Source organism: Balaenoptera ricei, chromosome 9 (genome assembly GCF_028023285.1).
Source record: "Balaenoptera ricei isolate mBalRic1 chromosome 9, mBalRic1.hap2, whole genome shotgun sequence".
Taxonomy (NCBI): domain Eukaryota; kingdom Metazoa; phylum Chordata; class Mammalia; order Artiodactyla; family Balaenopteridae; genus Balaenoptera; species Balaenoptera ricei.
The window spans coordinates 100,611,956-100,628,833 of NC_082647.1; the positions used below are offsets into that span (position 1 = coordinate 100,611,956).

General features: G+C 38.2%; 1 protein-coding gene across 1 annotated transcript in view; it reads left to right on the plus strand.

Moving 5' to 3' along the window:
- Positions 1-7,249: 7,249 nt before the first annotated feature.
- Positions 7,250-16,878, plus strand: part of POU6F2 (POU class 6 homeobox 2) — a 468,326-nt gene continuing 458,697 nt past the window's right edge. The window contains exon 1 of the mRNA XM_059932888.1: positions 7,250-7,354. Coding sequence (XP_059788871.1) covers positions 7,250-7,354 — 105 coding nt within the window. The remainder of the gene's footprint in view (positions 7,355-16,878) is intronic.

Below are 16,878 nucleotides of genomic sequence, written 5' to 3' on the forward strand. Positions count from 1 at the left end.
TATAAAATTGTTTAGCACCCCCCAAAGCTTTTGTGCTTATGGGTTATATTTATCAATATTTACTATATTAGAAATTAAAACCAAGACAAATTTTTAAAAAATATTTATTTATTTATTTATTTACTTGGTTGCGCTGGGTCTTAGTTGTGGCACGCAGGCTCCTCAGTTGTGGCAGGCGAACTCCCAGCTGTGGCATTCATGTGGGATCTACTTCCCTAGCCAGGGATGGAACCCGGGCTCCCTGCCTTGAGAGCATGGAGTCTTTACCACCGTGCCACCACGGAAGTCCCTAAAACCAAGAAACCTTTAAAAAGGTTTATTTATGAAGTCATTTAAAATAACTACATGATAAACACCATTTTTAAATGAAAAAGAACTACATTTTCACCCCACACAATTTGTGAGAAGAGCGGCATTGTTTTACATTTTTGCGATTCTTGGTAGTGTCTGGCTTACTAGAAGATATTGATACTTGGAACCATACCTGCTTCTGCCTTCAATCTGCTATAAATCACACATCAGGAAGCCTTGGGAAAATTTTGTTGTACTCTTCTCAGAAAATGAGAGTGAAAAAGGTAAATCTCATTTTATTATTATTTGAAAAAGTTTTGACCTCATGGACCCCCTAAAAGGGTCTCAGGGACCCTCAAGGGTCCTCAAACTGAATTACACCTTGAGGACCACCCCATGTTTTCTACTATTATTATTGTTATGGCTGTTGATGATGATGATGACGGAGAAAACCAGGATAGACATGGATTTTCCAAAGTTAGTGCTGTGTGTGAAGTTCTCAATGCGACTGGTTCTATGCAGACAGTCATTTAAAAGTGCTTGTCTTTCAAAGAGTGGAACCAGGTTTGGGTCAAAGTGCTGTGAACCTATAGATATTTGGAATAAATGGACAGTGGTATTTGGCTTTTTCAGGCATGTAGAGCTATAGTCATGAAATGAAGAGGAAAGAGTCCCCCTAGTGCACTGCTGCTGTAAGGAAACAGAGTGTGTGTTTTTACCACCACGGGAAATTTTCATGCGAAGTTATGTGTTAGCACTGGGCTCAGACACCAAAACTGAGGGTAGTACAACGAAACCCAGGAGCATTTTAATGCCTTTTTTCAAGGATGTTCAGGCAGAAGAAATATATTCTGGAAGACCAAAGTGCCTAACTGTAACCAAAGCATTTCACGAAAGGGGAAAATGGAAATTAAGGGACATTTGCTCCCTCAGCTGGATTTTTCTGTTTTTATTGAGGATGGTCACCTGGTAAAAAAGATGACGATGTTGAAGATCTGATAATACATTAGTATATTCACAGTCTATCCTTGCCCAGAGTCAACAGGGTGTTGAATTTCTCATCTATTCGTTTCAAAGGCAAAATCTTGTCATTGTCTCTCAGGGGAAAAATGATGCTCCCAAACTACGTTGTAAAAGAAAATTGAATCACAGGTCCTCACAACCAGTGGTGTCTGGCTCAGCACTGCCAAACCGCTCTGGATGCTGTAGCCCCTGGGTCTTGATGTGTAGCAGTTTCTCTCCACCCCCTGTTCTCTTTTTTAAAAATAATCATTCTGCTTTTGGTACTTTTCCTGTCCTCAATTTCCCTAGAAATATGAAAATAACAACAACAAAAGATCCCAGGGTACAGAGTAGTTATACTGCTCAAGGACCCGTGGAAGTAAAATCCATCTAATGTTGGGAATGTTTAGGGAAAATGATCATGGTTGAAAAGACCATTCTAGAGAAATGATCTACAAAACTTTAAAGTGGAGGCAAAAATGTGATATTGAGGAGGAGGTGCAAATAGAGATGGCAGTGGATTTCATCTGGCTTATGGTGCCAAATGAAATTCCAGGAAAACTTGACCTTGAAAAAGAAGGTAGGAAATGAACCAAAGGTGAGTGAACTGAAGACTGTAGAAAGGGAAGTCCACGAGAAGTCTTGACTGTATTTCTACTCCCCCTGTGCTGTCTCTCGTCCACCTGTTATCCTGGTTCCTACATCAGCCTTGAGAATCATGCAACAGCTACATGGTGAGCCATATTCTAGAGGATGCTCTGCCGTGATTCATACTCTAGGAAGAAGGCTGAAGTCATGTGGCCATGTAAGAAGAACAGGGGTTGGGAGATCTGGGGAAAAAATAAATAAACTGGTGGAGGAACGGTGAGATTAGTCTTTTAGAGACCAGGAAACAAAGGAATAAACAGCAAAAAGTAGCAGAGAAATGATAAAACCGTAGCAAATGAAGAAACAAGCAATTAGCTAGAGATAGAACAAGTGTTAACAGAGAGAAAAGGCAGGTAGTACAGAACTGAAGTAAACGTGAATGTTGTGATGGCGTCAGCGGAAATAGACTAAGTAGAAGTGGCTTCTTCTTGGTGACTTGTTGCATGTTTTCTTCTCTCGGTTCTTGCGTTTTAGAGGCACTCAGCTATATTATCTCTTCTCACTTTAAACACTGCAGAGGATTTATTGAAAAACAGAGATGACCAATACCTCTACTTTATCTTGATTCCCTGTGCAGTATTTATCTCTCAGTATCCTTAGGGTTTTAGTCATTAGGAGATTAAGGACATCTTGGGAAATAGAGCCAATATTTTATATTAACTATAAATGGAGTATAACCTTTGAAAATTGTGAATCACTCTATCGTACACCTGGAACTTATATAATATTGTACAGCACCTATACTTCACTAAAAAAAAAAAGAAGTTAAGGACATCTCTATCTCATTTCCTGAGAAGTTGGGGACTGGGTCTGATCTGTGGTGACCTGTCTCTGTCTTATATACCAGATGGTCAGCTGTTGGGAAATGGGCATATCTAGCTGATCTGTGATGCAAGGAGGGAGTCTTAAAGGATTGGAAAAAAGCATCATTTTCTGGAAATTGGGTGGGGAGAGGGGAAAGCAGAAGAGGTGATGGTAATGGTGACTATTTCACTTAAGTAATCTTCTTTCCTAAATTCTTTTGTGAACGTGGGAGTAAAAGTTAGTTGAAATACTTCCTGCCCTTCTCCATTTGTTTTCCGTTGCTTTAACCTTAAAAGTGCCTGCCACCCACACTGACAGAGGACAAGATGGTTTTTCTCATGCTCTTCCCTTTGCCCTGAACAGAAAATGCCCTCTGTTTGTATCACAAAATTCTTCCACCATCTTCACGGTGGTGAAGGATTCATCTTTCCTGGCTTCCTATCATCTTTCCATATGGGAAAATAACTAACATTTGCTGCATACCTACAGAGTATAACTCAATAAGCTCTCAGAAGACATTATCTCCTTACTTCCTCATAGTACCCTTGAGGAGTTACAAGAGGAGAAACTCACGACACAGAGAAGTGGCCACTTTCTGAAGACCACACCCAGTCAGAGGTAAGGGCTGGAGGAGATCCTGACCCAAGCCTGTATGCTGCGGTACCTAAAAATGTAAGCATCTTCCACCACATAGAATCAAACAATCCCCACAGATAAATTTGTTATGCATTTAGTTTATTTTTTAAAAGCAATCTGTGCTGTATTTAAGTCATTTACATGTGTCTGTGTTTCCTACTAAATTATGAATCTTTGAATGTCAAGAAGCAGAGTTTATTCAAGTCTCTGTATTACCCAGAGTAACCTACCAGGAGATATTACTATTGATGCTAAATAGGGGCTGTTAATTGACTAACTCAAAACTACCTTTGTGTTTTTATCTTTACATTCTTCCTGCCATTGCCATGCTAGACCTGAACTTCAGTCCTTCCATTTTATTTGGGCAGGGTCTAGGGTCTCAACCAAACTTTTACACCAAAGATGCCTTAATTCATGTCATCTGGAGAATTATTGTGGGGACTCCTAAGAACAGTTCTGGTCATCAATTTTACCTTGGTTTCCTGGTAGGACAATTTTAATCTACTGGACAACCCAGAACCACCAACTCATTCCAAATCAGTCTAATGCAGGGGTCAAGAACCTGGATTTCCCCTCAGATGAACCTTCCCTGCTGCTACTTGGCCATGGGCAAGTTGCTTCATCCCTGAGATCCCTAGATTTTTCATCAGAGAGAGGGGGATAATCATTCTCACCCTGAGGATTGTAGTGAAAATAAATCTCAAACTAAAATTATGATCCACGCTGCCCTTCTCCAAGCTGGTCTTCCTCCTGATTCCCTAGTTCAGAAAAGGGCATCACCCACTGTATGTTTTGTGCAATCTGGAAAGACACCTGCCGCCCCTTCAAGTTCCACTACCCATCAGCCACCAAGTTCTGTGAATTTTACCTCTCATCTTGAAATCATCCAGTTCCGTGCAATACCATCACCACCCCCCTATAACTAATTGGTCTCACCAAATCCACTTTTATTACCCCCGCCCCAGCCCTAACTTTCCACACTATAGCCAGAGACATCTTTCAAAATTTAAGTGTGAGACACTGCTAAAATGTTCTCAGTGGCTTCACCGTGCTCCTGGCTCAGGTAAAGAATCTTTGATACAACGGAAGAGACCCTATGTGCTCTGGTTTTCACCTCCAGCCTCTCTTTCCCTTCAAGCCTGTGCTCCACACAAGGCAGAAAGCTTTCCTTAAGCTTTTCCAATAAGCCACGCTCCTCCCCGCCTTTTGCACATTTCTTCTGCAGAGAATGTTTACTCCATCATGCCCTTTCCCTTTTTCTCCCTAACATTCTTCCAATTTTAGTTTATTTCAAGTTAATTGCTTAATTCCCCTTTGCTCAACCTACACACCCAAGACCAGGTCAATGCCTTTGATATAGGTTTTGCTTTCCTCCACCACTCTCAGAGTAATTAAAAATTTTACATTTCTGTGATTATTTGACAACTATCTGTCCAAACATTAGAATGTAAAAGCCCTCGAGGAACTATGTTTTGCCGTAACTCAAGCACTTAACACAGCACCTGGCACATAATACAGGCTCCATAAATATTTATTGAATGAGTCTGTACTGTACATATGGTAGCCTTTATTCTGAATGTCACCCAACTCTCTGGTTTCATATAAAAAGCTCTGTCTTTGGATTCCGAGCAGGTGTGAATCATGTCCCTGTTAATCTTGAGCAGTTATATATTTTTTGTAGCTCATCTGTAAAATGGGAGTGACTGTCCCCGCCTCACTGAGTTGTTAAGAGGCTTTCGTGAGGTAACATAATATCAAGCGCCTGACAGCACCCGGCTCAGGGCTCCCCCAGCGTCGATAGTAATTACGGTAATTAACACAGGCCAGAAGGTCATGTAAATAACCCTAGTGTAAGCAAACAATTGTCCCTAGGTCAAGCCGGACCACCTGGAGCTTCAAATGGGGGTCTTTGGCTTCATCCTGCAGCCTGCCCCCCTACCCCCCAAACTGTCCAGGAAGCTTCGATCCCAGGGGGAGGTTGAGCCTGCAGGGAGGTGTGGCAGTGAGAAGATCCCCGTGCTGCGCTGCAGAGGTGAGGGCGACAGCCCAGCCCCTCCTCCGCAACTTTCCCGGTCCCGCCGCGCTCCCTGTCTGCCTGTCTGTCTGTGTGTCTGTGTCTCCCTGTCCCAGGAAGGCGACGCCAGGAGTGCCCGCGCCCCACCTGCCCTCTGCGAGCCCTCAGGCTTTGGGCAACTTTGGCAGAGCCCTGCCGGGTCCCACGGCGACCCCGGCCCAGATTTCCGGGCTGGGGAGGAGGGGGGCTGTCCCCGCCTCCCTTCCCGGGCTAGAGGTGGCGACCGACGCGCCAGCAGCGTCCGATCTGGGGTGGCTGCAGAAACACCCGTGTGTGTCCGTGTCTCCAGGGGCAGGGACGGGGTGTCAGTGCTATCTGTGCATTTTAATCATGTCTAGGAGGACCTTTCCCGTCGTCAGTTCTCAGGAGGGCTACACAGTTGGTGCAGTTTCTTTTTTTGTTTGGGGATGCAGATTTAAGGTGTGTGTGTGTGTGTGTGTGTGTGTGTGTGTGTGTATGTAAATGTTTATATTGTGGGGCAACTCTTAATGAGAAGTCGATGAGATTTCAATCCTTAGTTCTCTCCTCCTAAAGCTTTCTTTAAACATGTTGGAAATTGTTTTTCTTTTTTTCTCTTTTCTTACTTGAAGTTCCTTTTACTTAATTTTCAAGGGATGATACAATACAGCGTTTTACATAAGAATATATATTCTGTATTAAACATTTCTCATCACTCCTCTACCTCTCAAGCTTAACATTAGTTTTGAACCTTGAAAAAACATCCCCGTTTTAATAACACAAAGTATTCCTGTAAATTCTTTTTGAAAAAGTTAGACTACACCAACTGATGAACTTAAGTTTAAAAAGTGGACAAACGCAAACGTTAGTAACTCCACAAAACCACCAAGTTAATGGATACTATTTATGGTTTTGGATTGTCAAAGAGCAACTTTGCAATATCTGTCAGGTTGTTTTGAAAATCAGGTTCTGATCTTAATCCTGAAAGGGTTAAATAACTTCTAGGTGATATTCATGTCGCTCTTATAATAGCTGACTCACAGTAATACATCAGCAATCTGTCCTAGGGTGTGTGGGATCAAATAGCTTAAATTAAGTGAAAAAAAGTTGAAATATTTGTCATCTCGTTGCACCAGTTTAGACGAGCTGCAAATAAACCATTTCCGTAACTTTTAAAAGATAAAAAGTTTAGTGACTACTATTTACACACTTTGAATATTTTACATTTGTGTGGTCATCGCAGTTTACACAAATGATTGTGTATATCCGTTTCCAATTAACAAATAGCAAGGTATCTGTGTTATTCAATGGTGGACATTTCACGCTTTTCCGTAACGGTGACATTATATAAAACTGCAGAGATTACTGCATATTATCAAAAGGTCATTTAGAGAATCTGAAGATAAAATCATGAGGGACAGGTTAAGAGAAATAAGATAATGAATTGTCATTGAAAAAAATGATATGGTGGCATAGAAATCAAAGTCTCAATTAGTACATGAAATAGTTAATTTTATTTTTGTTTTAAACATAGATTTCCAGAGCATTTAAAAAAAAAAAATCCTCTGAGGTTTGTTAAACCTTTAGTGGGAGATTACAGCCAATGTTTTGTCTTTGGTGAATAGCTGTTTGTCTCACTTTATTTACTTGGTATTGGATATTTGTCAATGTCATTTCATATCTACAGAAAATTCTTACGCTCTGTGGAGGTAGTGAATGTGTGTGTGCGTGTCTGCCGGAGGTCACATGACAGTTTCATCCTATTTGGTGGAGCAGCTTGACTTTTTTCCCCCCTTGCTTTTGGTGATGGTTGTGAGTGCAGAAGTTGATTGACAGATGCGTGCCAGAAACCCCCATTCTCCTTTTCAAAGACAACATATGATGGATTGCGATCTCTCAGCCCAGCAGGACACGGGGACCATGCGAGCTGTAATTGGTCAGGTATGGAGTCAGCCATTTCTCAACTCCCCTTTTTTCCACAAGGGTCTCACCATATGATTCACATAATTCATATTTACAGTACCATCTCTCTATCTGTATCTTCAGCTACCTGCCAGCGTAGCGCTGAAAGTGTGAAAGGGAAAAGGCACCCATTAAAATCTAGCTAGGAAAGCTCAGCTTCAAACTTCAATGCGATGCTTACAAACCCAAACTAATACAACCACAAAAAAGAAACCCCAAAGAACAAATTTATTTATCATTTGGCCTGAATGTTTAAAAATATACGTTTTTTTAGAATTTATTTTCTGTTGAGATTGTGATCTCCGGAAGAAAGTGTGGGAAGAGAATAAAGTATTATGTTTTCTAGGTAGTTAACAATTTCCTGTTCAATGTTTTGATTTTGGCTGTATTCTGTCTCTCTCGCTCTCTCTCCCTTGCTCTATGGAAAATATAAATATATAAATACACGTGCCTTTACTCCCAACCCAAATAATGTGTGATCGAGCCTGGTTAGATGTATGTAGTAGTGGTCTTGGCCGCTGCGGACGGGCAGGCTGCAAATTAAACACTGCCACAGTCTGAAAGGTCCAGGTGGTCTGCCCGCGCCTCCTAATGCAATCCACACAACAGCTTTAATAAACAGCTCTATTTAGTGCCTCCACCCTGTATCTAGGGAGGTGAACTGGTCTGGGGCTGCTGTGATGAAATGCCAGAAGAATATCTCTCAGAGGCCTCACAAGCTGAATTTTAGAGCTTTCCCGTTCTGTTCTGTCGTCTTTGTCTTCCAAATGGGTCAGTGAGTCTTGCTCTTTCTGTTTCGGTGCTTTCTGTGAAATCAGTAGTTTCAGTTTGTGTTTAAATGTTTGCGGCGTGAGCTAAATCAGAAGAGGAAAGGGTCATTGTATTTTCATTTGCCTTCCGATAACTGAAGGGATGAGAGGAATGACCGTGCCCTGCTGCAAAGGAAGGGTGATTTTTCTGCCTGTGATGGGGGTGGGGTGAGGAAAAAGGGAATATATGTGATTGCTTTCTGTTTTTGTTTTGTTTTTTGTAATGTATTTTTGACCAAAATTTTTCTCAGTTATCTCTGCTTACTTAGGAACTGTTAACTCATAAATCAGAATATGGTTACGAATATTGATGAACTCCTAAAAGTTTTTTTTTTCACACTTTGCAATCAAGACAGGCTGGCAAGGTGATGACCTAAAATTTGTTTGCTGTATGTTAATAGCATGGATGGAAATATACCGTCAACAAGATTATAGCAAAGCACTTTAGGGGTCTGAAAGCACATGGTTTATTAATACCAGCATGCTTCATTATGTATTTTTAGGTGGAAAATGTCAGATATATAATACGGTGTTTCCACAGGCTCATACTGTTTTAAAAGCCGTAGATAGCTGCTTCTACAGAGCAATATTTTTTAAAACTTTCAAGTTGGTTTTTGTGTTACAGACATATATAAAGTGAAGTCTCTGAGCATATATTTGTCAGGCAAAAAATACGTAAAGACTGATTTTATATACTGTTAGTACCCATTTCAATGTAAGTATTCACTGATGAGCAAGCATGTGAAATATAGCTAAAATAATTGTGCCATGTGGAATTAAATACATACATGTGAAAATAGATAACCATTTCATGTAGAAATAAAACTTGAGCTCTGATAACTGTCTTGTCCTGCTAAATAAAACTTTTCTTAGTTGGCAAGCATGTTCTTTCTTCTGTAGACCACAGTACGGCCTTAATACTGTGCAAAATTACTGTGTTTCAGTACCAAATAAGAAAAAGGATTTCCTTTCATACATATTTCCCTTAGCTGGGAAAAGAAGCTTGGTTAAAAAAAACCAGAAGAGATATTTCTAATTTGTTATTCGATATTGTTTATTGGAAATAATTGCTCATGTATATACTTTTAAAAGGTTCAAGTAGATACTAAAAAAAAAAAAAAAAGGAATTGGCATACACTTTATAAATACCAGACTTAAACTTCTAATTTGTCAGGATTTCATATTGGTTGCTATTATTACATGGCTCTGTATTTTGTGTGTACTTTAAGTGATTTTTAAAGGCTTTTAAGTGTGTCCAGGAACTATATATGTTAATTACTCATTATGGATACTTACTATACTTACTAAATAGTTGCATCAAAGTAGCCAGTTTTTTTTCTGAAGATTTCATTTCTCATAAATTATTTGTTAAAAAAAAACCCAGATACTTATGTAGAGCTAGTAAATTATAAAAGCAGTTGTTCTGAAGGTTGTAAAATTTTCTGTACTAAAAATGTACAAAAACTATTTTGTACATTTTTATTTCAGAAACTGAAACATTAGTATTCAAAAGCAAAGAAAAAGAGCATCCTGTCCCATATACATACCATGAAAGTCAGAAAACCTAATTGAACCCATATCTATAGATATAAAAAGAAAGATGACATCGAGATTTGAAATGATTTCCTTTTAACTGCTTTAGCACAGGTAGGAATATTGGCTCAAACCACTACTTCTAACAATAAGAACAAGAATGTGAAAATAATTTTTCTTGCTTTTCAGTCACTCATAACCAGAAAGAGGTGGTTTATTTTTCAGCTTTTGATTTCAATATCATCTTTTCCCTACTCAGCAGGTGTGAATCAGTCTCAGTTGATGATACAAATGTTTGTGTGTCTTCCTTCTCAAAATACGTATTGCAATGATAATTATTTTTGTCCTTTATTTTTTTCTGGTCTGAGTTCCATTCCTACATGGCTTTGAGTTGGAGGAGCAAATCACTAGTTTTCAATGATATTTTCCATTCAGAATACTGAAAGATTCCCGTGAAATAGGATCTTCAGGTTTTTTTCATTCATCTCTGGGATTGCATATCTAGATGCTTCCACTGGAGGGGAAGAGGGGACTTCTCTGCGTTGCTGGTCATGATCCAGCTCGAGAGAGTGCAGTGGCTTCATGGAAGAGATAGAAGAGATGTTGTTGTACGTGCCTTTCCCCCAGGGCCTTCCCTTCCCCAAGCAAGCAATTAAGCAGTCTAGTACTTAAGAACAAACTCCCAGCCTGGTATCTCAGGATAAAGAAACTTGGTTCATTCATACAGTTTCTGGGAAATCAAACCAGATTTTTGACAGTTATCTGTAGCAAGCTTCCTAACCCTTGGAACCATAGGAGGGATTTTACCTTCAGATGATTTTCAAATCAATTCAAATTAAATAGTTAAGCAGGTTCTGACCGGTGGGTTTGAATATCATTTTTAAAATGAAGACACATTTCCACCTTTCATGGTCATTCAATGTTCACTGCATCTTTTTTTGCAGACCTGAGCTGGTGGCCTGTGAGTGACAGCTTAGTTTATCAGTATTACAGACCTCTTGGTTTTTGTTTTTGTTTTTTTTTTTCTCATCTCATGCAGACGGGTCATTGTGTCCAAGTCTTCTGGCACTGCTGTCCCAGAGGACCCTAGGCTAGCCTGCCACCTTTATGTGCAGGCCTGAGGGTCCGGGCTTGGCTGCGTGTTTCTATACACTGACTTCTGGAAATATTATAGGACAGAGGATATTAAATTAGCGGTTAATAAAAACAACAGATGAGGTAAATTAGATAAAAATATGTATCAGGCACATCTAAGAGTTTGCTGGGAATGGGAGAGACACAGCTGGATAAAAGGGCTCTAGTGTGCACCCCCAGTGGACATGGCTGAAGTACTCAGAGAAGAGGGAAGAAACCATATTTAACAGCATGGGAGGTGCAATCAAAAGCTGTTGCAATTTTCCTTACCAGTAAAATGGGTCTTTTTTCTTTTTTCAAGGTAGATTTGGACAATTTAAAGTGTTTGAAAGTGGCACCTTAGAAAGTGAAGGCAGTTGTCTGAGACCATGCTCAGTGAGTGTGCTAAGAGCTCAGAAGGGGAGTGAGTGTGGGTAACTGGGGGCATTTGGCTTAACAGTACCTCAGTGCATGTTTTTTCATATGAAGGTTCTAGAACACACAAATATTTTGTTGTTCTAGCATCAAAACAATTTTCTACGTCGGTTTGTTTATACCCTCCCTTGTTCCAAAAAGTGTTTGAATGATGCTTTAAGAACAATGTGCTTACCTAGAACATAGTCAAGCTGATGTGTGGAACGGAGGTGGCCTAGGGAGAGGGGACCCTGACAGTGTGTAAATTACACACTCGCAGATTGTTCTCAGTCCATGGAGACTGCTTTTCATGCCCCTTCTATAAAAATTAAACTTTGAGGCTAACCTAACCCTGTTTTATGCGTGCCAAGCATAACTCTCATATACTTTAAAGAGTCATTTTTTGTAGGTGTGAATGCCCACCATTTTTTTTGAAATTCACCTATTTGCTTCAACAAATTTATATATTTTGGGGGTGTGTAATTATTATTGTTTGGATTTAATTGAGAATACTTTTTTCAAGGTATTATTATAGGTAAATGGTCCACTAGAAAAATACAAATTAGTTAAGGATTATTCTTTCTGCTGCTAGTATGCCTTTTTGGAAGTGCGGAACTCACCAAAATTGAATTTGTACTGTGTATTTCTAACTGACCTTAAACACTTCATGCATGCACTATTCCACTTAACACTTGGAGGAAAGTTGATGTTAGCTTTTTATATTCTATCAGATGAACTCAGTTTTTATTACCTTTAAAATAGTTTTAAAATGAAGTTTACTATGTTACTTGAGCAGGTGTTTAAATTGTAAAGCCAATTTTGTCCCTTAAAGTAAAATCTGTCAATACAGTAATAATACTATACAATAATATTAATAATAATACTGAACAACTGGCACATGAAATCTGGTTTTGAAACTAAATTTTCTTTTCTATTTCTAAGGCCAATTAATGAAACTCTATATACTACTCGAGTATTATTTCAATGCTTAAGAATTTAAAGCTTTTGGATTCAGATATCTAGAATACGGAGAGAGGTTGCTGAAGCATTTAAAATATGAATGCTTATGAAAGGAAGTTTGAATGTATATGTTTCCTATATGTAAAATCTATAGTACTTGTTCTGTAGGTCACTGAAAGTAGGTATTCCTTCCTTGACCATTTCTTTGCTATGTCAACTGCATTTAACCATACAGTTTAAAGCATCTTTCTCTTTTCAACTTTGTTTACCAAAATTACAATTTAACTAACATGTTCACAAATATTGACAAACTCCACTTTTCAATCTCATTATGATATCATATAAGCTGATGCTTTTTTTTTCTAATGCTTGATTGAGTAGAAAATAAAGTTGTGAAATAAAATGCAAATATAAAAGGATCAGACCTGAAGAAACAATGTGCAAAGAGGTAAATATTGACCTGAATTTGAATACTAAAAGAAAATCCAAATTACAAATCTTTTAAATAATTTTGTATTTTATAGCCTAACTTTTACTTGAGAGATAATAGCCGCTCTAAATATAATTTCAAGCCTGCCTTTATATTCTTCTTTTTCCCCTTCCTTCCTTCTTTTTGCTTTTTTGGTAGGTGAAATGTGTGTCCAATAAAGTAAATTACTGAGTGAAGCCTTGTTCTGGGATCACATGTCAATTACTCTGTTGACTCATAATGTCTTGAGCTGATCCAAAGTTGTAATCAAAATTTATAGAAGGGGTTGTGAGAGATTGTCATTACATTTCAGTAAGATTCATTTTTCCTTCTAGCTATTATTTTCTTGTTCTTCCCAGTTATACGATGTGAGCCAATTTTGGTGAAAATTTACTAATTATTATTTGATAAATTCTTTCCTGGATTGCCCTATGTTTGTATTGTTTTCTTTAGCCCAACTGTAAATGACCATATTATTGTTATTTCAGGGCTACCACTTCTCCTAAATATAAAACCTTTGTATGTAAGTAGTAGCAAGATAATTGAAAACATCTCTGGTTGTTTATATTAAAGGCAACTCTGTAGATTTTAAGAACGCTTCATTTTTCAAGGGGCTGGTTTCAGAAAATAGCTTTTTGTTTTATCACTAGCTTTAAAACCCCCGTGATATGAAGGACTCTTTTTTCCAAAGAGAGAGGTTAGCTGTTGATACTTGGTACTGATTCTAGGTGAACTGTCACCCTATTCCCTTAGCAGCGTTTTTCTAACCAGAGAACAAGAAATAAAAATTGAGCATCAACAGAATATTCTAAATTTCACCTATGTTCAGCCCACCCCCTCCCCCAGGGGGTGGATTATTCCAGTGGGAAGAGATACTCCTACAATTTCCAGCTCCCACCTCCTAAGGTCAAAGATGCAAATCAACGTGTTGACACGTTGAATGAAAAGGACATAGTTACTCAAACTCATTGCTCTGGTATTTTGCTCTCTTCCTTCAGTGTCATTTTTCCATCAGCTTTTCTTCTTTTTTCCACTGTAATCCAGAGTCAGTCGGATGAGTCATAAGTGAAAAGTGAATCCTCGTGGGCTGCCCAGGCAGCAAAGGGCCCTGGAAAGAGAGACAAGACCTGAAGCAAAACAAAGCAAAATGATAGTGGAAAATTCACCAACGCAGTTGTTTCTGTAGGTAGTGTTTTCAGTAAGGTATTTTGTAAGCATCTTTCATCTCGTCTAGCAATAGTAGAGCACACAAATAGGCAGTGAAACAATAGGACAGGACAAATAAACATTTAAAACAAAGCCCAAAGGAAAAAAAATTAGCTTCACGATGCTGGAACATGAATTTTAAAATTAAGAAACACTTTTTTTCTGGAGCTTTTTACAAGAGTGTAACCAGTGCTTGGGTGTTGTGAAATAGCAACCTTATTAATAATATACATGTTTCTGGTGGTTATTATGATGCTGACTCTGCATATTTTATGACTTTGATTTCTCATGATTAATTGGAAACTATTTTAAGAAGTGAACATCGATCTCTAACACCTAAAAACTTAAAGAAACACATATACTTAAAAAAATATTAAATACCTGTTACATGGTGTTTTTATTTTTATTTATTAAACAAATTATTTATTTATTTAACAAAATAATTTATTTAATTTATTTAATAAATAAATTATTTCTTTATTTAATTTATTTATTTTTGGCTGCATTGGGGGTTTCCCTAGTTGCAACGAGCAGGGGCTGCTTTTACTTGCGGTGTGCAGGTTTCTCATTGCGGTGGCATCTCTTGTTGTGGAGCACAGGCTCTAGGCACGCAGGCTTCAGTAGTTGTGGCACTCAGGCTCAGTAGTTGTGGCTTGCGGGCTCTAGAGCACAGGCTCAGTAGTTGTGGCGCACACGCTTAGTTGCTCCGTGGCCTGTGGGATCTTCCCTGATCAGGGTTCGAACCCGTGTCCCTTGCATTGGCAGGTGGATTCTTAATCACTGTGCCACCAGGGAAGCCCTCCGTGGTGTTTTTAGCCTTGATCGGATGAACTCAGGTAAACTCTTCTTTGAAACAACAAAGTGCTTTTTTAAAGTGCAGAATTTATACAGAATTTTTTTTTTTTAATGAAAGACTTTATTGTTGAGAGTGAGAGGCAAATATTGCACCAGCACAGAAGCATGGGTACCAGAAACCCTAATGGATATTGAGGATATATGAAAAGAAAGGTAGATATTTCTTAGATCTTCAGTGGTATTCATCCAAAACTGAAGGGCAGCATGGGTAAGAATGGAACCAGGCACATAATATCAGGCTATGGCAGGCCAAATTTGCTTCAGAGAGAGCTAGTTAATTCTGTAAGCCTTGAAAACAAGACTCTTTCAACCTTTTGGAGAAAAGGTTGAGAGTTGGGACAAATGTAAAATTCTGCTTAATGTGCACAGATAAAGCCAAGAACATCAGGCTCATTCACTGCGAGTCAGCCCTGATGATTCATCATGATGGTCAGGGCAAACCGTGGTCTCTGGGTTGAAACAATCTTATCCTTTTTTTAAAAAAAACAGAATGTTCCAGCTTGGATCTTATATCCTTAGGGTTCCTATATTGAATTCTGAATCGGGAAACTTAATCTTGCAGCCAGATTTGACAAGATGTTGGTTGAGTGGTAGGCAGAAGTGATGATTGTGGGATGAAAGGCCCCAGGTCAGAATTTCGGAAAATAAGAGATTTTGTGGAAATTTGGCTGTGTTATAAGAACCCCCAGTTTGAAAATTTCTCACTACTCATATTAGCAGATGGTGTTCAAGGGTCTGAAAAATAGATCACTGCTGTATTCATTTTCTCTGCTTCAAATCTTTCTTTAACAGAGGAGTTTTTAACACATTCTTAGGTGTATTTCTTAGTGTATTTCTAATGTTGCTAATATGAAAGGTGTTTATAGTAATAGTCAAAAGGTTTCTGGGAACAATGAATAATGTTATGGCTCAAATCTAAGACAGTCATACTTTGTTCCTGGCAAAATGTTAATACTTAATTTAGGAACTAAAGTTGTTTCTTTTTGGAAAACTTTATCCATTTGTAAACAAACCTATGTCTAGAATTCCAGAGACTAAGGAATTTAGAGTAAAAATGAAAATGAGGCAATCTAATTAGTGAAAACACATACGCACATCCCTTAGCCATTTTAGGGATACTTGATGATTTAACCTCTAATAATCTAAAAATATTTTAACTCTCTGTTTTCAATTTTAATACATGAAAAAATTATGGTTGGTGTTTAGTTAAAATGCTCCTCCACTCAGCTAAGTTGTTCAAGACAATGGAAAAATACTTTGCAACTTCTAGAAATCAAGATCATAGTAGAAATTTGAATACATAGTTGATCAATATACTGCAAAAAGATGATTATTGTGGTTATTTCCTTCCCAAAACAGGGGGTTTGGCAGTGTACTTCTATTTTATAGCTGCTTTCGACAAGTGCTGAAACATATCAACTGGGATTGTTTTCTCTCCTTCTACCATGATTCATCATATAGAAATTAAACAGCTAGTTCAGGCAGAGAGTGAAGCATCTGAGTAAAACCTGCAGAACGTGAATACAATTCTTTTTTTTGGACCAGAGAAAGGTTTCTTGTAGGGCCAAGCAAGGAGAGCAGGAGGCTCTTGCTCAAAAAAACCTGAACTCCATGAATACAATTCTTATATGCATAGGATAGAGGCAAGTTACAGAATGGAATCCAACAAGTCTTTTAAAATGTTTTATTCAACAAATTATAAAAGTCATGCGTGCTTATGACAAACAGTTTCAACAACACAGGAAAGTATAAAGTGAAAGATAAAGTACCCCATCATTTTACTCCTCACAAATAATCATCATCAATAATTTCTTATGTATCCTTCCAGAAATTTTCTCTTCATGTGTAAGCATAGAAAATCTTTATACAACCCAAGTAGATCCATACTGTACATAGAGTTTTGCAAACTACTTTCAGATTTTAAAAACGTATTTTTAACATGTCATATTACTACCAGTAGATCTGTACCCTTCTCTATAGTATTCCCTTTTATGGGTACATTAATTTATCTAACCAGTTCTCTCTTTCTTTAATTTAAAAAAATTTTTAAATTGAAATATAGTTGATTTACAATGTTATGTTAGTTTCAGGTGTACAACAACATGATTCAGTTATATATATATATATATATATATATATATATA